At 39.8% G+C, this 26,357-nt stretch overlaps 1 protein-coding gene across 1 annotated transcript in view; it reads left to right on the forward strand.

The window, feature by feature from the left end:
* Positions 1–26,357, forward strand: part of TENM4 (teneurin transmembrane protein 4) — a 749,441-nt gene that overhangs the window by 30,346 nt on the left and 692,738 nt on the right. The window contains exon 2 of the mRNA XM_056826133.1: positions 24,776–25,063. Within this exon, the coding sequence (XP_056682111.1) occupies positions 24,776–25,063 (288 nt within the window). The remainder of the gene's footprint in view (positions 1–24,775; positions 25,064–26,357) is intronic.

A 26,357-nucleotide genomic window follows, 5' to 3' on the forward strand; every position in this document is an offset into this window, starting at 1 on the left:
GATATTATAACTGTCTATATTCGTATCTTATCTCTCTATTATAGGATAGGTTCACCTAGTCAAATTTTGCATCTCCCCGGTGCTAAGCACAATATTCTCCACACAATAGACACTTAATAAATGTTTATTTAAAGGAACTGGCCAACCTCTAGAAGCCTTGTATAACACTTTTTTTTCAGAGTGGGATTTGGCATAAAATGAAACTATGTAATCTTGTATATTGCCAAATGCTGCCCCCACATTGGCACCTTCCTTGATCCCACCCAGCTAGAAATAATTTCTTCCACATCTGACCTTTGTATTCTTTGGGATCCTTTCATAGTGATTTATCTGGATACAGTCAACAAAATGGATAAAGTGCTCGAGTTGGAGTCAGGAAGAGCTAGATTTATATCCCATCTTTGACAAGTAATTGTCTGTGTGATCATAGATAAGGCACTTCCCTCTCTCAGCCTCAGACAACTCACTGAGACAATAAGCAACCATAGACAAGTACCTATACTTGCTTTAAGTGTCACTCACCTGGCTCCTTGTCCCTGCTTATAAAACTCTGCTGAATCCAACCTCCTCTGGCAAATGACTCCCAATACCTGCAGATGTTTTACTGATAATACTAACAGTTACCATTTCTCTAGAGTTTTCCTGACAACTATCTCCTGAAAGGTCACATTGGTACCTTTATTAACACCATTATCCTCATTTTGCAGATCTCAAAGAAAGTGACCTATTATTGGGCATAGAGTTGATCAATAGCTGAGCCAAGATTTGAAGTCAGGTCTTTGGAATACAAATCAAATGTACTTTTCTGTACTCCCCATTCTTTGTCACTGCTGATGAGAAAGAACTTTAAAATAGGAAAAAGAGAGGGGAGGTACATTTTCCTGGTTTCCCCCCCCCTCCCAAATGTCACTATCCAGGCTTCCACTCTGTACAAGAGTTAAGTATCTTTTCCCCAAAAAGAAGAAACTGTGGTATAATGGAAGGAAATGAGACTTGGGACCAGAATATTTGTATCTGAGCCCCAGCTCTGTTCCATTGTCCCTATAGCAAGTTGCTTTCTGCTTGGGTCTCAGCTTCCTCATCTGTGAAATGGGAATGGTATGAAATTCTTGATCTCTCAGAACTGGCATGAGCACCAAAGAGGATACGCAGAAGAATGTTCAGAACTTGAACACTCCTCCCTATATGTGTGACAGAGTAACCATAGAAGAGGGCATGGTGAGGATTTTAAACTGCTATAAGGGTGACCACCTTAACTAATAGAGCATCCCAGCTAATGTCAGAACAATTTAGTGGCAGCAAGGTGGCACGGTTTATATAGTACTGGACCTAACGTTAAGAGGACCCAGTACTCACTAGCTGTATGACCTCTGAATAAGTCACTTAACTCTTGTCTGCCTTACTTTCTTCATCTGTAAAGTGAGAATAATATTGTTGTGACAATCCATTGAGATCACATTTGTGAACACTCTGGACACTGGAAATGCTAATATAAATGCCAGTTATTATTAAAGACTTCGAAGATGCTCTGATGGACACCTTTGCCCCTTGTAAACAGGGTTGCAGGCAGCTGAACTGCTCACATAGGAAAGGATGCTTAATAACTAATTCCAAGAAATATTGTTGCATCCTCCCCAGATTGCTACTCACCTCTACTCTCTTAAGGAACAGAGCAGGCGTAGGAGGGACAGCGCCTAATGAGGCTTTCTTATTGTCAGATCAAGGGAAGCCTTACACTCCACTTGCTTGGACTGAGGCCAAAGCATCCAGCAAAGTTTTCCTTCTAGCAAAGATTCCAACAATGTGTGTCATATAAATAATAGAGGTGGTTAAAAATCGTGCAGAGCCTCAGCAAAGGAAACATTTCAGGTGAAGGGGAGAGAGTGGTTTCTTTAATTGCAACTAAAAAGTTAAATTAATCCTTGTGTCCCAATTCAACAGTAAAATAAAATCTCACCAGTAAAATAAGAGAGTTCCTGGAGCTCAGAAATTCGATTGAGAATTGTTCTCCTAACATGCTTTAGATTCTGTTCTTTAAAAATCATAGTCATAAAAATAATGGTAACAGTGTTTTATTAAAAATATTAACAAAACTAGTTAAATTTACTTAGCTTACAATTGACATTTTAAAATTAATTTCACAGTAGTACATGTAAAGCTGGACTTGAAGTCAGGATGACCTGGGTTCAAGTTTCAGCCTACTCATACATAAGGTGCAAGTCCCTATGAAAACCCCATAATCTCTATGTTCTAGACAGCTCTTTAAGACTGGAAATTGCAAAGATAATATTGACCCACTTGAGTGGAAGGAGGTTTCTTATCTAAGTATTCCTAATATTGATGAAATTGAAATTTCAGTTCTTATTCTTGTCTCTAATTTCAAAACATAAAGAACCCATCCTGGCCTGCTGATAGGATTCTTCATCAGTATTATTTGCCCATTCATCGCCATTTGCTTTTACTTCTCCTATGATTGAAGATGACAGTATATACAGATTTTTCCATTTTGCTTTGTTCTACGAAAGTCTTTCCAGATTTCTTTATATAACTCATATTTTTTAGTCATAAAGGTATAGTTTTTCTATCGTGTGTCTATGCCACAATTTATTTAACCATTCTTTCTTTTTTAACATTTAAATTGTTTTCAGAGGTTTTCCCTAGCATTTTACGTAATACCGTTATGAAAAATCTTTGAACAGATAACTATTTTTGTTGTATTTGATAACAGTTTAAGGTCATAGTCATCAAAAATAGAACTGTATTATAAGACATGATGATTTTTGTGACTTCTATGGAGTACCACCTAATTGCACTCAATTCCACCATCAGTGAATGAGTGTACTTGACTGTCCTTGTCCTTCCTCAACACTTCCCTTCCTTTCATTCTCTCAATTGAGTTTTCTTGCTTTTAATAATTTTTCCAATTTAATGAATGTGAGATGATACTTTAGAGTTGTTTTGTTTTATATCTCTTTGATAATGTTTTTTCAGGTGCATATTAACTATGTTTTCTCTTTTGGAAAACTACTCATTTTTCTTTGCCATTTATCCATTGTGGATTAACTGTGACTTAACATATTTTAGATGTCACATATTTAATCTGCTATATTTGCAATAAGTATTTCCTTAACTTGCTAGTATTCTTTTAGCTATGTGGTTTTTAGTTCAAAAGATTTTTTTAAATCTTTAAATCACAAATGGGGATGGGACTTAAGTTCTTCTTTGATGAAATGGAAAAAAGCATCCTCAGATAATTCAAATAAATATTTCTCCCATCTTTTCCATAATTTAAAAAATTTAAGTCTCTAACATTCTGCATCCCAAGATCCCTTCTGGTGCTAACATTTAAAGCTCTGAGATTCTTTCTAACTCTAAGATTCTGGTTTCAGCATGCAAATATTCTGTTTTGAGGACTATTTAGCTCTAACATTCTTTGTTCTAAGATTCCTTCTCACTCTACCATTCCACGCTCTAATCTCTCTTCAACAAGAATTCTAGTATTCAATATTCTATATTCTATGTTTTCCAGCTCTGAAATTCTTTGTCAATAAATTGGCATGATCACTGCCATGCCAACCAGTGCTAGGTTGAAATCATCGTTTCCAAGGTAACAGTGACCCTGTATCTGTGTTTCTGTATCTGTTTACAGAAGTACCCAAGAAAGACAAGAAAAATGCCAGCAGTGAGCCCTCATAGGGATGGGAATTCTCAAGACTATCTGGGAAATGCTTTAATTGACTTTGCTTAAGGCTCTGCAATGAGGGACAAAGTGGCTTGTTTATTTTCTTCTGTTCCCAAGGCCCTAGAAAACCTCTACCCTTCCTGCTTCCCTGGGCTTCATGACTGGGGGCCCCTCCTTATTAGTGATGCTTTTAGTATAAGCTGCTGCTGCTGCATAGTGTTAGTCTGGCAATCATCTCTATTCCCCCTAAAGCTAGACCTCATGGGACTCAAAGCCATGTCATTATGGGATCCAAGCTGAGGGAAATGGGGATTTTAGCCCGTAAAAGAAGACTTAGGGGACATGAGAGCTGTTTAATATCTGGAGAGCTATCATGGAATAGAAGGAGGAATCTTGTTCTTTCTTTCTACCAAGAGCAAAACCAAGACTGATTAGGAGAAGTTAGAAGCAAGCAGATTTCAGATCAATATATTGAAGAACTTCATAGGAGTTAGGGAGATCTAAACAAAGAATATGCTGCTTTGGGGCATGGTATTGAGCTCCCCATCACTGGTAGAGGATAGCCAGGTTCCTACTATGTTCTGGAAAGAACGCAATAATCGTCACTCCCTAAGTCAAGCATTTCGACATGGAGGCAAATTCATTATATATTGGAACTGTTATGGCTTGATTTTTTTATCAGTACTTGCATCAACTATGAGAGAGTAAATAGCTCTGATCCTAAGCTTCTAACAGCTTTCCATTTATAGAGCACTTACAGAAAGACTTCAGAATGAAGCCAAGCCTATGGTGGATGCTCAAGGAGCAATTCACTGATTCCTTTTCTCTCAGACCCATAATCAGGATCACACGAAGTCAGAGAAAATCACAGGATTTAGAACTAGAAGGGACCTTAAGTCCAACCCCCTCATTTTATAGATGAAGGGGTTGGAGGAACTATGGACATTTAGCCTGGAAAAGAGAGGATGGGGGAACATGATCATTGCCTTTAAGCATTTGAAGGATTATTTTATGAAAAAGGATTCAACTCATTCTGCTTGGATTCTGAGGGTGGAAACAGGCACAATGGGCAGAAGTAGCAAGGAAACAGATTTACGTTTTCTTTCAGAAAAAATTAAAATTCCTAATAATGAAAGCCACCCCAAAGTTCAATGGACTGCCTCAAGAGATAGTGGGGTTCTTCTTTACTAGAAATCTTTAAGCAAAGGCTGAATGAGTATTCATCCAAGTTGTTGTTTTATATTGTTTATATATAATATATATTTTTTATATTTTATTTTTTATATATTTATATATGTAATATATATAAATATATATGTTATATATTTATATGTAATATAAATATAAATAATATAATAATAAAACATTATAATGTTTTATATTTTTTAGCTGTCAACATGTCACTGGTTGTTATCTTTTTGTAAGGACTAGGGATCTCCATTTCTAGATGAGTATAACACCACTAGAAGAGATGATCCTAGAGGTGCCTTTTGTCTTTTAGATTTTGTAAAACTTGAGCCCGGAAAAAGACTTACCCAAGGTCCAAAAGGTAGTGTAGTCACAGACCCAACTGTAGTGTCACACTGAAGGTGAGGTCACCATTGAGGTTAAGGTAGGAAAACACTGTCATTTCTTAAAAGGGAAAAGGAGGTTGTGGCCAAAGACTGATTCCTGCTTTTCTCTGTTTCTATTTTTACTTCCATCCCCATGGTACTCAGTGTGTCACAAAAAGCTTTGGCCTAATGCATGCACCAAAGTATAATTGAAAGTCAAGTGAGGGCCCCAGTAGGGGTTGTGTGATTAATCAGCCCCTGGTACCTCTCTGTGGGCTCTGATTATCTCACGGCAAGACCCCAGAATAAGCCTATCGAAAATCAGAAATCAATTCAGGGCCATTTTCAGACTTTTCACAGATAATTCATATTTTAATAAACTTGGTTTCAAGCTTGGCTCTTGTGGTGTTTTTTGTCAGTAGATGAAAATGAGACTGTTTCTTTGGGAGGTGGCAAATGGAGTAGGATTTGCAAGACCAATATCCAAGGTTCTCTCCCTACAAGTCCAGGGTCGTTGCCACTCTTCAGTGATGCTCTTATAAGAGATGAATGAGATCAACACGAAATGGAGAAGGGGTGAAAAGCTTCCTAGAGCCTGTGGTATTCAAACTAGGCCTTGAATAATCAGTAGAATGTGGAGAGGAAGGGAGGTTGGGGCAGGGTCTTGTGAAAGAAGAGAACTCAGTTTCCTCATCTGTGAATTGGACTAGTTTGCTTTTAAGGTCCCTTCCAGTTCTAATGTTAACATTATGATTCTGAGAGCTGCCTAAGGAAAAGCATGGGGGATGTAGTACTACTATTAATAATAATAACAATAATAGTAATAATAAAGCACATTAAGATTAGCAAAGCACTTTACATATATTATCTCAATACATGATATACACATGCTATAATCCTGGCATGTGACTGGCATAGTACCCTGTCCTAGAGGAAACATGATAAATATTTCCAAGTTATGAAAGGCTTCTGTGTAGAACAAAGATTCAGCTTCTTTTTCTTGACTTAGCTGGACAAAACTGGGAACTATTTGGGAGTTACCAAGAGGCACTCTTAAGCTTACTGTCAGAAAAAACCTTGATAACACCTACAACTTTCTAAAAGTCGAATGAGCAGCTTTGGTAAATGGTATTTCCCTTCACTGTTTACCAGGCTTCAAAAAATCACCCCCTCTATTATCCCCACACTCTCTAATCTCTCCCTATCTGTTGGCTTTTTTTTCTGTTTTCCATAAACACCAGGAGATCTCCCCCATTCTTGAGAAACTTTCACTTAGTCCTGCCATATCTAGTAGCTGTCACCCTCTATCTCTCCTATCCTTTGTGGCTAAACTCCTAGAAAAGACCATCAATTGGTCTCTTTATCTCTCTCTTCTCCCTTCATCTTCCTCTCTTCCAAACCTTTGCCATTCTGGCTCCTCCTGACCTCTTCATTCAACTGAAACTGCCCTTTCCAAATAATTTCCAAAGTTACCAATGGTTGTTTACTTGTCAAACCTAGTGACCTCTTGTCAGTTCCCAGATTTCTTGACTACTCTGCAGCCTTTGACATTATTGATGGCCTTCCCCACCTAGATACTCTCTTCTCTATGGCTTTTCTGGCCCTGTTCTCTCTTGATCTTCCTTCTACCTGTCTGACCATTCCTCAGTCTCTTCTGCTGGCTTTTCATCAATGTTGCATCCATTGGCCAAGATCATCCCTCCAAGGTTCTATTCTGTCTGGACTCTTTGCTCTTTTTACTCCTTATTATCTCATGTGGTTCCATGAGTTCAGCCCCTATGCAGGTGATTTCCAAATCTATCTATCCAAACCTAGTCTCTCTCTCTCTTAAACATGAATCACATATTTTTTTTTGGATACCTCAATGTGAATGCCTCGTAGTCATCATCTCAAACTCAACCTGCCCAAAAGAGAACTCGTTATCTTTCTCACCAGACCTTCTACATGTTCCTACTTCCCCTTTCCTAGCAAGTCACCCAGTCACCCAGGCTCACAACCGATCTGTCAGCCTTGACTCCCCACATTCACTCACCCCATCTGTCCAATGCACTGCTAAATTACTTTCACATCCTGTCTCCCACTTAAACAGCTGCCATTCCAATCCAGGGCCTCAACACCTCTTACCTCCACTTTTGCAATGGCCATCAGATACACATCTTTGCCTCCAGTCTTACCCTTCTTTAATCCATCTTCCACTCAGCTGTCCAAGTGATTTTACTAAAGGTATAAGCATGTTCCCTTCTGCTCATTGAGTCCCAGTGACTTCCTCTTCATAACTTTGCCTCTTGCCTCCTTTCTGGTCTTCTAAACCATCTCTCCCCTCTTGCAGACACTTGGAATCCCAACTCCATTATCCTATTTGCTGCATTTTGGATGAGACACTCCATTGCCCATCTCTCTGCCTTTGCATTGCTGTTCCCCAAGCCTGGTATTCTCTACCCCTCCCTTGCACCTCTTAGTTTCTCTGGCATCCTTCAAGACTCATCTCAAATCTCACCTAAGAGGAAGCTTGTCTAACCTACTGTTAGTCTAGTGGTTCTCAAACATTTTGGTCTAAGAACTTCCTTTCACTCTTAAAAATTATAAAGGAGGGGGCAGCTAGGTAGGTGGCTCAGTAGACTCAGAAGCAGACCTAGATACATCTAAATCTGGTCTTAGACACAGACAGACAGACACACACACATGCATGCATGCATACACAGAGCTACAAGCATCTTTCATATATTACCTTCTACCTTTTTATTTACATATCTTATATGTTCCTACTTATCTAAATCTTGTCTCCTCCATTAGAATAGTAGCCTCTTGAGGGCAGGACTAGGTTCTTCCTCTTTTTTTCTATCCATATTTTGCACAGTATCTGGCACGTAATAAATATCGAATAAATGTTTGAGGAAGCTGATGACAGAGTTAGATAGAGCCTTGAGCTGGTCAGGAAGACCTGATCCAGTCTTGGATATTTACTAGTTGTGTGGCTTTGGACAAATCGCTTAACTTCTGTTTGCCTCAGTTTCCTCAATTGTTAGAATTGCATAATAATCACACCTTCCTCTCAAAGCTATTGCTAGGATCAAACGAGACCACATTTTTGTTTTTGTTTTTGCTTTTTCTTAAACACTTGCCTTTCTGTCTTAGAATCAATACCAAGGATCAGTTCTGAGTAAGAAAAGTAATAAAGGCTAGACAACTGGGGTTAAGTGACTTGCCCAGGGTCACACAGTTAGGAAGTTTCTGAGGCCAGATTTCAATCTCTTTCCACTGTGCCACCTAGCTTCCCGGAGACAATATTTGTAAAGTACTTATTAGCACAGCACCTATCATGTAACAGGGACTATATAACTGCTAAGTATTTTTTTTATTAATTGACTGACTTTTTAGTATATCAACACTCTTCCCCAATAAAACAGAATTGAGTGAAATATGGATTTGGAATAGTCCTACATTAGTGTGGAAGCTGGTCAAATAAGTAACTAATATGTACCTGTCAGGAAACACATACAGCGTAGAGAAGGGCAGCTGTCAGCTAGTAGTAATTGTAGGTATTTCACTAAAAAAATACTATCGAGACCACTAGCATGAGTGATTCTGAGACTGGTTGGATGAGTCCTGCTGAGGCAGAAGAGAGGGGCAACATCATTGCCTTACTGTCTTAGAACAAGAATCCAGAACACAATTGGGGATCCAGAGGTGAGAACACAGCCCACAATTAACAATGTTAGTTTCCATTTTTAAAATTACCTTTCTTAGAAGAAATACAGCTTGGCATGGATTCTGTTGGGGTATTGGAACCGTGTGTGTAAACTAAGAGTCAGGGTACCTGAGAATCCCCTGTCAGTGTCACTCCATTGGAAGAAAAGGTAGAATAACTCATGTTTCCACGGTACATTGGAACTGCAAAACATTTCCTCACAACCGCCTTGGGAATGAGATAACATGATCATTGTCTCTTCTGTATGGATGAGGAAGGTGAGGTTATGAATGGGAAAAAATGACTTGTCCAGGGTCGTACCACCTAGGAAGCAACTTTTAAACTAAATTCTACCGAATTAAGTCCAGTACTCTCTCCACCAAACATAACTGCCTCCAGAAAAAACAGGAGACCCAGGTTAGGTCTAGTCAATCTCAGACTTAACTAATTAACATATATCATGTAAACATAACTCATGATTTGAAGCGGTTAGGAAAGAGGGTTTCCCCCACCTTTTTAGGTAGGAATTGAATAGATGGCAAACTATATCTGACATCTGGAGTCCTGGGTTCGACATTCCATCTTGGATGCTCTGTGTTTGAGATTTCAGACTCTTTCCTTGACCCACCTACTGTTAGTCCAGTGGTTCTCAAACTTTTTGGTCTAAGGATTTCCTTACAGTCTTAAAAATTGTAAAGGAGGGGGCAGCTAGGTAGAAGGCTCAGTAGACTGAGAGCCATACCTAGAGACAGTTAATCTGATCTCAGATGCTTCCTAGCTGGGTGACCCTGGGTAAGTCACTTAACCCCCATTGCCTAGCCTTTACCACTCTTCTGCCTTAGAACCAACACATAGGATTGATTCTAAGATGGAAGATAAGGGTTTTAATTCTTAAAAATTGAGGACCCCCACAAAGAACTTTTATTTATTTTGGCTACTTCTATGAATTTTATCTTATTGAAAATTAAACTATCTGTTATTATGAAATTTATGATTTTGATGCTGCTGAATCCCTAAAAAAGATCTCAATAACCCCCCAAATATCCCCCAGCCATACATTGAGAATAGTAACACTATTCAAAACTTATCATTCTTGTAGACTTTACCTCAAAATAACTAGCTCATTTTAAATTAATTAATAATAACCTCAGGTTATTATATGGTGTTTGCAAAGGTTTTTAGTGTTTTTTTAATAAATATCATGTCATCTCTTCTTCACAATAACTATGAAATGGGCACTCTTCTTATCTCCATTGTATTAGCTGAGGAAACTAAGTCAGAGAAAGATTGTGGGGCTTAATTGTGGCTACCCAAATAATGAATATCAAAGGGGACAGCTCAATAGCTCAGTGGATTAGGATCAGGTCTAGAGATGGAAAATCTTGGGTTCAAATCTGACCTCAGACACTTCCAATCTGTGTGATCCTAGACAAATTACTGCCCAGCCCTTCCCACTCTTCTGCCTTGGAACCAATAACTAGTATTGATTCTAAGACAGAGAGGTAAGGGTTTTATTTTTAAAAATAATAAAAATAAAAATAAATTTCAGAGGTAGAATTAGAATCTAAGTCTTCTAACTGTAAGCCCAGAACTTCTGTCTGATATGAAATTTGCTTTCTGCTGAGTTGAAGAATAACTGATACCTGGGTTATCTTTCTCTGATTACAAGTATATTTTGACATGGACCTTGAATGCCTTGACTCCCAAAATCAGAGGCCTTGGGGAAGCCAGTGTCCATGACTGGCCAAAGGTAGACTATGGGGACCAGTTTAAGAGGCAGATCTAAATAGAAATCCATCTTGGGCATGGAGGACACACTGTACCCAGGTGCAGAGATGGAGGATGATGTTTCATACCTTGGAGACAGAAGATTGAACCATTTGGCTGGAGTACAAAATGCACAAAGCTTAATAACATATAAAAAGTCTGGATTTTTATACACACACATTTTTGTGAAGATTATAAAGGTTTTTGTGAAGATTATAAAGGCATTTGCCTTAAGCAAATGGGAAAAGTATTGACTTTTAGTCAACCTGAGTTGGAGTCCCAGCTCACTAACTTACTAACTGTGATGCTGGGTAAGTCCCTTCCCTTGATAGATCTGAGCTTTCTTGTCTCTGAAACAAGACTATTCATAATAATGATGATGACAGCTAGCATTTTATAGCATCTACTCTGGGCCAGACACTGTGCTAAAGGCTTACCACATTTGATCCTTACAACCACCATGAGAGGTGGGTGCTATTATTATCCCCAATTTACAATTGAGGAATCTAAGGCAGACAGAAATTAAGTGACTTGTCCAGAGTCACACAGCTAAGAAATAAATGAGTCAAGATTTGGACTCACATCTTCCTGATTCCAGATCCAGGGATGTCTCCACCATGCTATCTAGCTGCTGATCTGCTGATTTCTATGGTATTATCTCATTGTTTGATTGTGTCAGTCATGTCCTACTCTTTGTGACTCCATTTGGAGTTTTCTTGGAAAAAATAATGGAGTGGTTTGCCATTTCCTTCTTCAGGGTATCCCCATTTTTCAGATGAGGAACTGAGGTACATAGAGGTTTAGTCACTTGCCTAGTGCCTAACACAGGATTGGAACTTGGATTTTCCTAACTCCAGACTCAGTGCTCCACATCTGCCTATTTTCTAGTTACACAGTTCTGATATTTTGGGAGGTGAGGGGGCAGACCTGGAATACCATGCTAAGGAGTTTTTATTTTACTACTTAGACACTGAGGTGCTGTGAAACCTGAGTCAAGAACCCAATACTGTTTCAAAATTGGCAGCTCTTGGCCTTTGCTCCCAGATGTCCTTTAGTATCTAGGACATAGTGAACAAATGCTGCTCTGTTCTCTTCTTCAGCCCAATCCAACTGGGAGAGAAGGGAGAAGAATGGAGGTGGGGCTTGGCAGGGAGGAGGGGGGTGGAGATTGATATAAAAATATTCACCAAAGGCAAGGACTCTTCAGTGAACCACTGAGTTTAACAAATAGAGTGAGGTTCCAGCTAATGCAATATTAAAACGCTCACAAATGTAAAACTGATATAAGACATTTAAAAAAAAAACCTTCCTCTGGCTCAAATTAAGTTAGCAAACAAGCAGTGGTGTCCACTGATGGCCATGGAGCCCTGGAGACTAAGAGGAGCTGACGGGGATTCTCTAGTCTGAAATAATTGGAGTAATTGCATTTCAGACGTGCCTGTGTGCTTCCCAGTTTTAGCTGGCAGGGTGGTCCCTTTGGAGTTACATAAGGGGAATCAGTATATTGGGGAAGCCTGTCCTCAAACTTGGAGGCTGAACTGATTGGACAGCACCACCACTTCCTTGATATTCCCATCAGTGCTGCAGCATTCTAAGCTGATTTGGTGTTTCTTAATGCTTTTGTGAATGTTGTATCAGCTGATTTTAACCTATCTGGGGCATGTAGAATTTGGAAGAAATAAGTTCTAAGGTCCTTTCTACTTCTCAGTTCCACATGTTAGAGTCAGCTGGTTGACCCATTCTTCTACCTACCACCTGGCCAAGCTTATTAAGTATGTACAGTGAAATACGGTATGGTATGTACGTGTCTATATATGTATGTATGTATGTGGTGTGTGTGTGTGTGTGTGTGTGTGTGTGTGTGTGTGTGTGTGTGTGTGTATAATTGGATTTAGAGTCAAGAGACTTGCGTTTGAATCCCAGTCATCTATTGGTCAAGCCTTTGAACATAGGCAAATATACAGGTTGTGTTAGATACCAGCAGCCCTCTCACTCAAGTAGGATGACCCATTATCCAGAGGCTACTGGGGTGGAGCAAAGCTTCCTCAGCCCCTGAGGACACCCAGTTGCTTTGGTTTCCACTTTCTTCTCTTCCTCCATTTTTGCTAAGCATGAAAGATGAAGACGGAAGTGAGGCTAGTGACTTGGCCACCCCATTGTCCACAAGCTTATCATAGGAATGATGCCCTGTGAGTCCTGTGACACTTCCACCATGAAGAAATTTAAGATCACTGCTAATCTATGGGGTAGCCTCAATGAGGTGGTGAGGATGAAAATGGCACAGAAATTGTGGGTCAGATGCAGCAATGTGTAATAGAGAGGAAAAGTTCCTGCTTCAATTCTGAGCAGTAGAGGAACAACTGATGTGGAGAAAGGTTGCATGTACGAGTATTTCTGCTAAGGTATTTAAGTTGTCTACACTATAGGAAGGGTCTTGGTATGAAAGTGGTCAAGACAAGACATTAGACCAGCCTCAGCGAAGAGAAATAATTTGATTCAGGCAAACAAAATGGTGAAGAACAATACCAAAATAGAGTGAAAAAAATTGAGAAAAGTGAACCTAGAGTCAAGAAACCAAGGATCACAAATTTCAAGCTAGAAGGTCATTGAGTTAACATTTCATTATGCAAATGAGGAAACTGGAAATCAAGATTAAGTGATTTGGCCAGAGTCACACAACTAGTAAGTGTCTGAGGCTGGATTCAAACCTATCTTGTGCTGGCTCCAAGTCCAACATTCTATTAACTAAGCCACTCTGCACCTCCTCAAAGATGTGTTCAAGAATTAGAAAAGTCATCATTTCAATGATGGATTCAGCTTTTTTTTTTGCTTGGCCCAGAAGAATGGACCTGGAAGAAATGGTCTAAAATGGCAAACTCATTGCCAACTAAAACTCCAGGTGTCCTGAACCATATTAAAATGTAATTGTCAAATGTTTAACAAAATAAATAAAAATACAACAAAATCTACAGGATGGTGATTGGTGTCTTTCTAAGTCACTATGAAGCCAAGAAAGAATCCATTTCCAGTGGAGTTTGACACTGCTCTTGAAACTTCAGAAAGGCAAATTTAGGGAAGAAAACCATATCATACAAATAAGAATTATAAGAAAATAAGAACTAATGCAGGATGGGCTACTTGTGAAGGTAATAAGTTCCTTCTCCCTAGAGGTCTCTAACAAAGGTTGGATGAGCATAAAGATGTTAATGGAGAAGAGATTCTTATGTAGTTTCTTGTTGAACAGGATGGTTTCAGAAGTAAAGGCGTTCCTAGCATGATATATTTGGTGGGTGGATACACCATGAAATTAGTTTCCCCTTCTTCATTTCCTGGAGGGGTGACAGGAATCATGGCTGTTTTGATCAGCTCAAAACAATTTCCTATGTTGTTACCAAGCTACCAAGCCCTTACAGATAGAGCATATTAATAAAAACAATAATAATAATAATAATGGCAAATATTTCTATAGAATTTTAAGGTTTATATATCACTTCATTTGTTTTCTCAGTTGATTCTCAAAACCACCATAGAAGGCAGGTGCTATTATTATATCCTTTTCAAAGATAAATGAGGCTGAGAGATGTCAAATAGTTTGCCCATGATCATGCAAGTAGCTAAATAACAAAGGCAAGATTTGAACTCCAGACTTTCCAGTTCTAAGTCCAGAATTCTATCTGCTAACTGCTACCTAGAAGTACCTCTGTGAGCAGTAGACAATAATGACATTGTCTAGACAAATACACTTGAGTGCTGCCTCTCTGAATTGTTACCTAAAACTCTTCTGCATCTATCCAGAGAGCAGTTTGCCCACAGGCATTCATAATGGAGCCAATGTAACAATAACCACAGGGAGATCATTACCAAAATTTGGGGTAGTTGGGAAATTAGACCCATCAACTAGTTCGTATATTCCCTTACTAATGGTGTGTATGAATGGAGATTTTGAACCTTTGAACTTCATCCCCCAGAAGTCCCTTAATATTTCCCAAAATTCCTTTTAATCTCTCCACCACATTGCCTGGTCACATTTTATAAGTTCTGTAGTTCCTCTCTTTCTTCTCTCTTCTTTCACAAGCAGGCTAGGTTAGCACCTTTTTAAACTAGTTTTTCTTTACTTCCATTATTGTTAATAAATCTTATAAATATAATACTTGAGTTCTTGTATATTAATTTTAAAACCCACAGGTGAAAGAGGCAGGAGACATTTTCCTGGGCTCCTCTGCATGACAGCTGCCCTCTCGTGCCAAAAGGTGTGCCTATGGCTATTTATTTATATCATCTACAGTCTTGGACCAAACTCTAGTCCTATAGCAGACCCATGACTGGTGAATACTCAAGAGCAGGATCAAATCTCTCCAACCAGATGTAGCTTTAACTGTGGAGCATCAGTGCCAAAGACCCTAACAGATAAATATGGAAACTGGCAATCATGAGATAATGTGGAAACAGAAATAGTTCAGTAAAGATAGGGGAAAATACAATGTTAGTGTCAAGACACAGGTTTTTATCTCTGTCTCTTCCACTAATTTGCTGTGTGGTCTTCCTCTCAATTTCTTCCACTGTGAAGTCAAGAGCTATGCTAGAATATCTCCAAGATACCATCCTAGCTCCAATATATCATAAGATTCTGACCCTTTCTGGCTCTGAGATTCTTTGTTCTAAGGTTCCTCCTGGCTCTGATATTCTCTGATCTATGGTCTCTTCCAGCTCTACCATCTTTTCTTCTATGGTCTCTTCTAATTTTAACATCTTATTTCATTCTATTAATATTCTTTGGTCTCTTCCAGATCTGACATACTGTGTTCTAAGGTCCCTTCTGACTTTGACAGTTTCTGTTCTAAGGTCCCTTCCATCACTAATGCATGTTCTATGTTCTAAAGTTCTTTTCAATTCTGACACATTCTTTGTCAGAAAACCACTCCCAATTCTGACATTCTGTGTTTAAGGTCACTCCCAGCTCTGACATTCTAGGTTCTGAGGTCCCTTCTGGCCCTGACACATCGTTCCAAGGACTCTGTCCAGTCTGACATTCTCTGTTCTAAGTTCATGCAGCTTTACTGTTTGATGTTTTGAGGTTCCTTCTGGTGCTAACATTCTATATTCCCAGGTCCCTTCCCATTTTATGTCTCTGTGAAACCAAATCCTTATAAGTGAGTTAAGTTTTCCAGATGACTTGGTAAGAAATAAATTTGGAAGCCACAGTTATGAATAATGGGATTCCTTTGATAAAATGAAGGCTGGAAGATTAAATAGGAACACTCAGGAATAGGCCAGGAATATGTAAGACAAAGAGCTAAGAAATGTCAAGGTCATGGTGACTAGATTAAGTCAATCAACAGATATTTATCAAGTGCCTACTATGTGCCAGGTACCCCACTAAGAGCTAAGGATAAAAACAAACAGAGAACAAAACCAATCTTTACTGCCAGGGAACTTAAAAATATAATGGAGAAGAAAACAAATATACATGTAAGTAGATGCAGAATAAATAAAACAGGAATAAATACAAGGTAGGCAGTATAGGACTTTGGGGAACAGCGGGAGGAATGGAGGGAGATCAGGAAAAAACTCCATTTCAAAAGTGATGCTTGAGCCGTGTCTTAAAGGAAGGACAGGAATCTATTGCCAAGACGGATTGAAGTAGAGGAGCCAGATGGGCAAAGAAAAAGAAAGGCCAGATGCTCTTTCTGTGATAGTTACTGATACTGCTGTCTGCTATTAATTAAGGTCTCTCCATGTGCTAAGTAGAACTGCCACCATCCGCTTCCCAGGCCCCTTTGCTTGCTCTCTGAGATAGAATGGTAGACCACACTTCTGTGATCCTTTCAAGTTGACATCGTCAGCCTTTCAAGTGTGACTGCCCACATTTACAGACGAGGAGACAGAAGCTCGTGAAATGACATCTCATGCCATAGCTGCATCGCTGTGGGCTCATGCCCAGGGACTAGCCGCCCCTTTCCAACATGTCTTCTGACAGGAACTTGGACAGATCACTTTTACACCTTGGAATGCCCATGCAGTCTATCACCTCTGCTAATTTGTTTGATGAGGGGCTTGGAACAGGAGCTAGCCAGGGGAGACCACCTGCTCTGCTACCAGAGATGAGACTCAAGGCTTCCAGGGAAGCTCTTCTGCGGTGTCATATTTCCTTGCATCCCCTTTGATTGATGGCCGTTTATCTTCAGACATGTGGCTCTGGAATCAATCATTCCATTTGCCATCCCCTCACCAGGCTGTCCCAGAACAAGGGACTGCACAAGCTGAGTTGATTAATCAATCAGAGGTTCTGATTAAAGATCCCATTCATTAAAAATAAATTCAGGTAGAAGCAGAGTATTTGGAGGATGGGTAAAATTCATGAGACATAAAGAAATTGCCGATGTGGGCTTCAGGAATACAGTCTTAACTACGGGAAGGTGACTGGGGCTCTACCCCACGATGGCATAAGGATGATATATCTAGAGTTAAAAGGAGACCGTAGAAGTCATCGACTCCAATACTCTCTTTTTAAATAAGAAACTGAGGCATTTTAATTAAACTAATTAAATTAAATTAATATTTTAATTAAAGAGTCTTTAAATGACTCATACAGGGTAATGCAACTGATTCAAAACCAACTTCTAAACTCTTAAACTTAATGCTTTATCCCCTTTCTCGTATACCACTTGTACTGCAGCAATAGGAAGAAAATACTGAGCTTAGCACCCTCATTAGCAAATAAGGAGCAACCATAGCTACATCCTTGGTGAGTTAGTCTCCTCTCCCTCCCATGGCCTTCTCTCCCAGCAAAAATGTCCAGGGTTCTTGCCTGTAGGACCTTCAGTAAGGTCTGGGCCTCTCCTGCAAAAGGTGATGGAGCTTCTACCCCCCTTGGGTTTTATGTTCTAAGGTCTGCCATGATCCATAACTCCTAACTGAATTTGATTTAGAATATAAGGCCAAAGAGAGACTGTAGAACACAGAATGTGGGATCTGGGAGGGTCCTTAGAACACAGAATATGAGAATTCTGTGAACCTTTAGAAAATGGAATGTAGGAGCTAGGAGGGCCTTTGGTGTCCTTCATTTTTTTCAGAGGAGAAAGACCCAGACTGGGAAAATGATTTACACAGGATATCATAGCTAACAAATTTGTGGCCAACTCAGCAATAGAACTTAGATCTCCCGATTTCCCCTCCAGTCTTCTCTACTTATAGGGAATAAAAAGTGGAGTTAGAATGGATAAATAAATAAATTCATCTCTAACTAAACTACTACTCTATAGGTGTGGGAAGTTTTCATAATGTCATCATCATTCTCTTACTTTTTATTTAATCATAATAGCATTTATAAAGCACTTTAATGTTCGCATAGCCCTTTATGAATATTTTCTCATTATTATTATCATAATTTATTATTTTAAAATAGTATTTCTTTCCAATTAAATACAAAAACTATTTTGAATATTCACTTTGAAAATTTTGAATTCTAAATTCCTTCCTTCCCCCCTCCCATCCCCTTCTCCCTGAGATGGAAAGCCATTTGTATTATCATTATTATTAATATTATATTTACTCCTGCTTCTATGCTATATCTCTCAATAGAATACAAGGCCCTTCAGGGTAGAGACTGTAATTTTTATCTTTGTACACCTATTGCCTAAGGCAACACCTTGCACAAAGTAAGTGTTTAATAAGTATTTTTAAATTGAATTCATGCAAGCAATCCCTTCCTTCTCCTCCCTACCTCTCCCTACTCTCTAAGAGGACATTATCGGGTGGTGGTGCATCAACTTCTGCCCCCTCCCTCATATTTAGAAGAAGGCAGCTCTACACTTGAAAGATTTGTGATGCTGTTTTGAGCTGCAAAAAACTAAAAACCATCAACCTCCTTTATAAAAAGCTTAGACAATTTTAGACCTTACAGGAGTTGGGTGAATTTCCCAGTGTATTTTTGGCTACTTCCGAAGCGACGCTGTGACCAGTAGTAATTACAGACCACCACAGTTACAGTTTGTGGATTCTGATTGCAGAGTAGGATTGTTTCAGGCCCAGTCAAGCATTACAAGTACATCTTGTCTTAATTACCCCTGAGCAACTATTCCCAGTACTTAGAGCTAGGCAGGGGAGCCTAGAGGTCATCTTGTCCCAGCCCCTGCCTGCTGCAGACATCTCTTTAGAGAACATTGTTTCTCCAGCTTCTGTTTTTGAGAACATTTCATTTTGGAGAATAGGTGGTGCAGTGCATCAGGATCTCTTCCTGACTTCAAATCTGGCCTCAAACATTTATTAGCTGTGTGACCCTGGGCAAGTCTCTTATCCTTATTTATCTCAGTTTCCTCCTCTGTAAAATGGGCTGGAGAAGAAAATGGCAAAAATACTGGACTGGTTTGCCATTTCCTTCTCCAGCTCATTTTGCAGAGGAGGAATCTGAGACAAAAAGGGTTAAATGACTTGCCCAGGGTCACATATACTGCTAGTATCTGAGGCCAAATTTGAACTCAGGGGGACTCATCTTCTGATCCCAGGCCCAGCACTCTATCCACCACACCATCTCACTGCCCCAAAATAAAAGTGTGATCAATAATTTATCTGTTTCTTGTTGTCTTTCTCTTTCAAAATCTCCAAAGACACTATTTGTTCACTAATAGTTGTGCTATTGCCATAATAATGTCCATTGGTCAAAGGAAGAGATTCCTCTTAGGTTCTCCTTTAAGATATGTCTAAGGGGGCAGCTGGGTAGCTCAGTGGATTGAGAGCCAGGCCTAGAGATGGGAGGTCCTGGGTTCAAATTTGGCCTCAGACACTTCCCAGCTGTGTGACCCTGGGCAAGTCACTTGACCCCCATTGCCTAGCCCTTACCACTCTTCTGCCTTGGAGCCAATACAGGGTATTGACTTCAAGAAGGAAGTTAAGGGTTTAAAAAAAAGATATGTCTATCAATGTTTTAAGTTTCAGAGGCATCAATATCACCCTAAAAAAGATTATCTGGAAAAATTTTCCCTGTCCTACTAGCCTAATAAGGGAGGCAGGACAGCTGAGCAATAAGAGCAAAAAGACAATAGTTACTGGTGATTAATGTCACAAGGGAACCAGTCTATTTCTTTATTCTAATTTGTCTATATATAAATAACATATTTATATTTATAGTATATTATATATATTTATTATATTTTATATATATATTATATATAAATAATATATTTATATAAAGGAAGGGATCAGAACATCTAGATTGGTGGTCCCTCCATCATCCTTTTTGCCCTTTCTGTAGAGCTGAGTGCCAGAAGGAAAGAGAACAAGAAAACCAAAAGACACATGGGGCCTTGTCACAAAGAACCCTTCAGATTTAGAATGTTGAGGCTGCCAGATCCCTTCCTTGTGATTGGGGTACTATGTCACCTGTATCCCTGGAAAAGTCTTTTGCTTTGGGCTTTGTGGTCAACAACTGAGGTCTGGAGCACAGTATAAAGCAAGGAGCCACGCAAAGACAGCTGTCCTAAGGCCAGCAGCAGTTATTGCCTTGACAGCATCTTGTAAGTCCTTCCTCTTTCAGCCATGCCTGTGTCCAAGCATCTCTGGACCCTGGTACTTCATTCTGGGCTCCCTACTCCATTCCTTTCCTATGCCCAAGATACTTAAGCAACTTTCTTTTTCTTATTTGAATTTTTTATTGAATTAATTTAGAATATTTTTCCATGGTTATATGATTCATGTTCTTTCTCTCTGCTCCTCCCTACCCCCTCCCAGAGCCAATGAGCAATTTCTCTGGGTTTTACATGTGTCATTGATCAAGACGTATTTCCATATTATTAATATTTGCACTAGTGTGATCTTCAGGAACTTTCTGATTAGATCATACAATCTTAAAACACTAGGAAGAAGAAAGGATGTCTAGTTCAACCCCAACAATAACATCCCTGACTTGGGATTATCTAGTCATTCCCTGAAAACTCACCGTCCCCTGTGCCTGAAATGCCTCTCCTCCTCACCTCAGCCTCTTGGCATCCCTGGCTTCCTTCAGGCCTCAGCTTTGATCTCTTCCTCACCAGGAGGCCTTTTCTGGTCCCCACTCTTACTTGTGCCTTCCTTCTGGGATTGCCTTACATTTGTGCCATATTTATCATGTCCACTTGTAGTCATTTAAGTATAGTTTATCTATGTGAACTCCCTGAGGGCAGGGACTGCATTTTCTTTTGCCTTTCTTTGTATCACTGATAATATAGTCCATGGGATACAGTAAGTGTCAAATAAGTGCTTGTGGACTCACCACGGGCTTCTGGTCTAGTCTAGGATTTGTACTCATTAATTCTATGATCTCTAAAGAAGTTGCTTGGCCCTCTTATGCCTTAATTTTTTTTCCTATAAAATGAAGAAATTGACCTGGATGTATTTCATTCAGTTCCGCCATATGAAAGATGAGAAAACTGGAGACAAGAGAACTAGCCTCCCATAGGTCCCCCAGCTGCTTGTTGGCACAGCCCATAGAGATGAGTCTGCTGACTCCTTGTGCTAGGATCTGAGGCTCCAAAGAGGCCTTAGAGAGTATATAATCCATTGTTCTTTTCACTGATCCTGTGACTCTGGTGGGAAGATCTCAGCTGCAGCATCCCTGAGTGGGCCTGCTGGCCTGAAGGGATCTATCTTCCCCCATCACACATTTCTTTCCTCCCAATTTCTTCCTTCCACCGATGCTAAATGTCAAATGGAGCGTGAGCCATTGCCAACACCCTGCCCAGTCATAAAAATAAATATTTACCGATTTACTCTTTGATTCCAGAATCGTAGAAAGAAGTAGACTGGAAGAAAAATGGTAATGTTCTAGAGTAAAGGCTAAAGACTCCCCCCTCTAGAAAAGAAAAGGGAGGAAGAGAGTGATTAAAAAGGAGAACCTCAGGCAAAAAGTATCTAAAGACAAGCTCATCGAACAAATATCTTATTAGGCACCACTCCTGGGGATGCCAGGGTGAAAAATAAACGCATCCCTGGCTTTGGGGAGCGTACCTCATACCAGTTGGAAGAGGTGGTTGTTGTTCAGTCCTTTCAGTCACATCCTACTAGTCATGACCCTGATTGGAGTTTTCTTGTCAAAGATACCAGAGTGGTTTGCCATTTCCTTCTCCAGCTCATTTTACAGACGAGGAAACTGAGGCCAAAGGATGAAGAGATACGTCCAGTAAATGTCTGAGGACACATTTGAATTCAGAAAGATGAGTATTCCTGATCCAAGCCCGACACTGTCTCCCGTACACCATCTAGATGCCCAGTGGAAAAGTTGGGGCAAGGACATAACATATACTTAGATAAATCAATCCCAAACACATAAGCAGGAATACGAAGTACTTCCAAGAAGGAAAGAATGCAAACAACTTGGAAACTCATCAGAAGTAGGGAGGGAGAGAGAAGAGAAGAAAGTAAACTCTCAATGAGTCTCCCGCCTGGCCTCTGCTCAGACAAGGAACGTAAGTGTTTTTAATTTTGCTAATTGCACAGCCTTTGACTCCTGGCTGGCATCTTTGGTAATCAGATTCCTTAATGAAGACACGGTGCTGATAATAATAATCATAATAATATATTCACAATAAAAATAACTTTTTAAATAGTTAAGGCCTCACCGGGTCTGAGAGTGGTTTCTCAAAGGCTCATTGGGCCCTACCAGTTTGGAAGGGCTTAGCCTGTATTTACAATATCTTCTGTTAGAGGACCAGCCTGGCTACAGTGGAGGGGGATGTCTACCAGGGCAGCCACAGAGCGATGAATATTTGAACTATTATTATTAATGTTGTTTGGACACTTTTCAACTCTGAAATAGTGGAGAGGGGCTACCCTTTCCATCTCACAGGGGGTGAAATGAATTCTTAGTGTTAGTCCAGGGCCCAAAGGTAGAATGGCCAATCTAGAATAGGGTTCTTAAATTAGGGTCTGTAACCTTTTTTGTTGTTGTTGTTGTTTTATTTTATATTTTATAGCTTTTTCAATATAATTTAATCTAGTATACTTTATGCATTTAAAAAATATCCTTCTGAGGAATCCATAGGCTTCATCAGATGACCAAAGGCGTCCATGGCGCAATAAAAGTTAAGAATTTATACCCATTTCCTGAGTCTCCATTTCCATTGCTTTCTTTGCTGCCTCTCTAATGATAACACTTCTTGACTTACTTAATATTAAATAGACCTGGGGAGTGCAAACGCTGCCTAAGCCTTGCAACAGAAATTTGAGACAAATGTATGGCTTCTTTGAGTATAGGCAGAGATCTGTTGGGAATCTTAAAAACAATTTCTTTAATTAAAATTTAGAAGCTGTGAACACATATTTTCCTAAACTAGGCTGCTATACTTTTTCTGACACTTATCTTCGATATTATTGCTGCATTTACGAAAAAGAACAAAGTGGCTACCAAATTACTTGTTTCTCAAGAATACAGACTGTTAGAGAAGTGCAGTGGTGCACATTACTAATCCCTGCTGCTAGGGAAGGCTAAGGCTGGTAGATCGCTTCAACTCAGGTGTTGCTGAGCTGCAATAAAGCCAATCAAAGCCACTAGGTGGCCCAGTGGAAAGAGTGCCTGGCCTGGAAATCTGAAGACCTGATTTCAAATTTGACCTCAGGTACTTACTAGCTATGTGACCCTGAAAAGTCACTTAACCTTGTTTGCCTCAATTTCCCTTTCTGTAAAATGACCTGGAAAAGGAAATAGCAGACCATTCTAGTATCATTACCAAGAAAACCCCAATTAGGGTCACAAAAAGTTGGATAGGGAAGCAGCTGGGTGGCTCAGTGAATTGAGAGCCAAACTTAGACACAAGAGGTCCTAGGTTCAGATGTGGCCTCAGATATGTCCTAGCTGTGTGACCCTGGGCAAGTCACTTAACCCTATTGCCTAGCCCTTACCACTCTTCTGCCTTGGAACTAATACATAGTATTGATTCTAAGTTGGAAGGTATGGGGTTAAAAAAAGAGAGTTGGATGCAACAACTATTCAGGTGTCCTCCCTAAGTCTGGCACCAATATAAGTGCACAGGAGTGGCAGGGGATTTAGGTTGCCTAATAAGGGACAAAATGGTTCAAGTGGGAAGCAGAGTGGGTCAGAGGTTTGTGCATTTCAGTAGTAGCATTGTGACTTGAATAACAACTATTCTTCTAGCATAAATGAGTTAGGAAGACTCATTCCCAAAAGAAAAATAAATAAATAAATTTAAAAAGAAAAAAAGGTATAGGTTGTTATTTTTGTTATCCTTTTTATGTTTGTTTTAAAACTGACAGCCATTGCTACTCTCCTTTTTCATAGCCAGTAAGGCAGTAAAGTACAATTGTCAGTGTATCGGGTTAGGTATAAGAAGCTACAGTTTCTTTCCAGGCCCCGCTCTGCCATTAACTAACTCCCTGTGTGTCCCTTCCCTCCTCTGGCTTTGTTTCCTTCCTTTTGTAATGAGAGTATTAGATTAGATTGTTGTGAAGATCTCTGCCAGCTCTAATCCTCTATTTCTCTACTCTGAATTTCCTCTGTTTTATCATTAGGTTCTCATGCTCTGTGTTTTAAGGTCCCTTGCAACCATTAAATTTTATGCTTTCAGTTCTAAAATCCTGCATTCTTAGGTCCCTTATGGCTCTTAGAGTCTATGATCTCTCTTCTAAAATGCTATGTTTTAAGGTCATTTCTGGGTCTAATGTTCTATGTTCTCTGCCTTAATCATCTCTGTTTTCAGGTTCTTTCCAACTTTTAGTTGTTATGGTATAAGGGATCTAAAGGTACCCTGGGTGACCCTTTCCACTCTTCTGCCTTGGAACCAAAACATAGTTGTTTCTAAGATGGAAGGAAGAGGAGAGGGGGAGATACAGAGACAGAGAGACAGACAGACAGACAGAGGGAAAGAAGAGAGAAGAGAGAGGGAGAAAGAAGAAAGAGAGAGAAAAAGGAAGGAAGGAAGGAAGGAAGAGAGGGAGAGAGGGAGGGAGGGAGGAAGGAAAGAAGGAAGGAAGGAAAGAAGGAAAGAAGGAAAGAAGGAAGGAGACACAAGCAGACTACTTTGGAACCCAGTGTTAAGGGGACACACAAGTAATTACATTGGCATGAGATCACATTTATTTTCTTGTCTCTCCCTACAGAAGATTCAGATTTGATTGCTACAAGGACTCTGTTTTTGGATGCTGAAAAGCTTGTGGTGGGCACCATGGATGTGAAGGAAAGGAAGCCGTACCGTTCCCTGACTAGGCGTCGGGACACAGAACGCCGCTATACCAGCTCTTCAGCAGAAAGTGAAGAGGGCAAAGTACCCCAGAAGTCCTACAGCTCCAGTGAGACCCTGAAGGCTTATGACCAAGATGCCCGTCTGACTTATGGCAGCCGGGTCAAAGATATGGTACACCAGGAAGCAGATGAGTTCTGCCGAACAGGTGAGTAGATTGCAGCCATGTTCACTATCCTTGGGCTTGGGGTATGCTTGCTGGTGTGAGGAAGGGAGGATGCCAGAAAGTGGCTAAGAAGACAACAGTGACTATAGGCCATGAGTATGACCAATGAGGTCTAGTTTTCTGTTAAGTTCTGTGGGGCATGTGAGCAAATTACAAGCTGTTGTTATGGTTCTTCACCAGTGGGGTGCCAAGGAAAAAAAGACTGGCCAAAGGCATCATAGCATCTGGAGCTGGCCACCTTCTATAAGAGCAAAGCAACATATGAAACAGATTTTTTTTTATTTTCTCATTATGATTTTCCCAAGGTCACCCAGCTAGTAATTGTCTGAGACTGGATTTGAATTCAGATCTTCCTCATTCCAAGCCTGGCATTCTATCCACTGTGCCATCTAGCTGTTTTACAAAAATGAGCCTATGGAACCTCAAAGAGGCAAAGACTTACCCAGGGTCACATGTCTATTCCCCCTTTCCCCTCTGTCTTTTATTGATCTCCCAATTGTAAAGTAAATGAAAGGCCCACAGTTTATTAATCACACTATATAAGTGAGTGAGAGAGTGTCTCTTTGCCAGGCTACTTTGCAAGCTCTAAAACACAAAAATTGCCAGCTCCATGACTGACCAGCCATATGAGGATGTGCATCTTGGTCTCAGTTTCCTCTGCTTTAAAATGAAGGAGTTGGACATGACTATACAAAATTGCATTTCTTTTTATATGCTTTAATATTCTGTGCCCTTTGTTCTTTGTTTATCATTCTTTATTTTGAGTTCTTATTGTCCTGGTATTCTATCTAGTGTTCCAAGTTCTGAAGTCCTATCCAACTCTAACATTCTGTGCTTTGAGATCCCTTCTGCTTCTGACATTCTATGATTCAAGGTTCTGCCAGTTTGAGTTTTAAAGTCCCTTCCAGATCTGACATTCCACTCACTTAGATCCCTTCTAGCTCAGACATTCCAAGCTCTGCAAACCCTTCTAGAGCTTAAAAAAATTCCATTTACAAAAAAGGATGTGGGATCCAAGGAGAGTAAGTTTGTCTTCTTAAGGAATATTGAGAAAAGCCCCTCAGAAAAGGAATAGCAAGCATCACTTGGTAATGTTGGCATGAGATTACTGGAGAAAGATAAAATACAGCCCAGGTTTTCCCCCCTCTATGATTGTTACCACTGATTTTTCTATCTAGGCTTCTTGGAACACAAAAGTTATTCTAAAGTAGCAAAGGTGTTTGGGATCTTTCAACCCCAAGGAAGAAGAAGTAAATTCCTTGTTCAGGGTTTCTTT

Source organism: Monodelphis domestica, chromosome 4, assembly GCF_027887165.1.
Source record: "Monodelphis domestica isolate mMonDom1 chromosome 4, mMonDom1.pri, whole genome shotgun sequence".
Taxonomy (NCBI): domain Eukaryota; kingdom Metazoa; phylum Chordata; class Mammalia; order Didelphimorphia; family Didelphidae; genus Monodelphis; species Monodelphis domestica.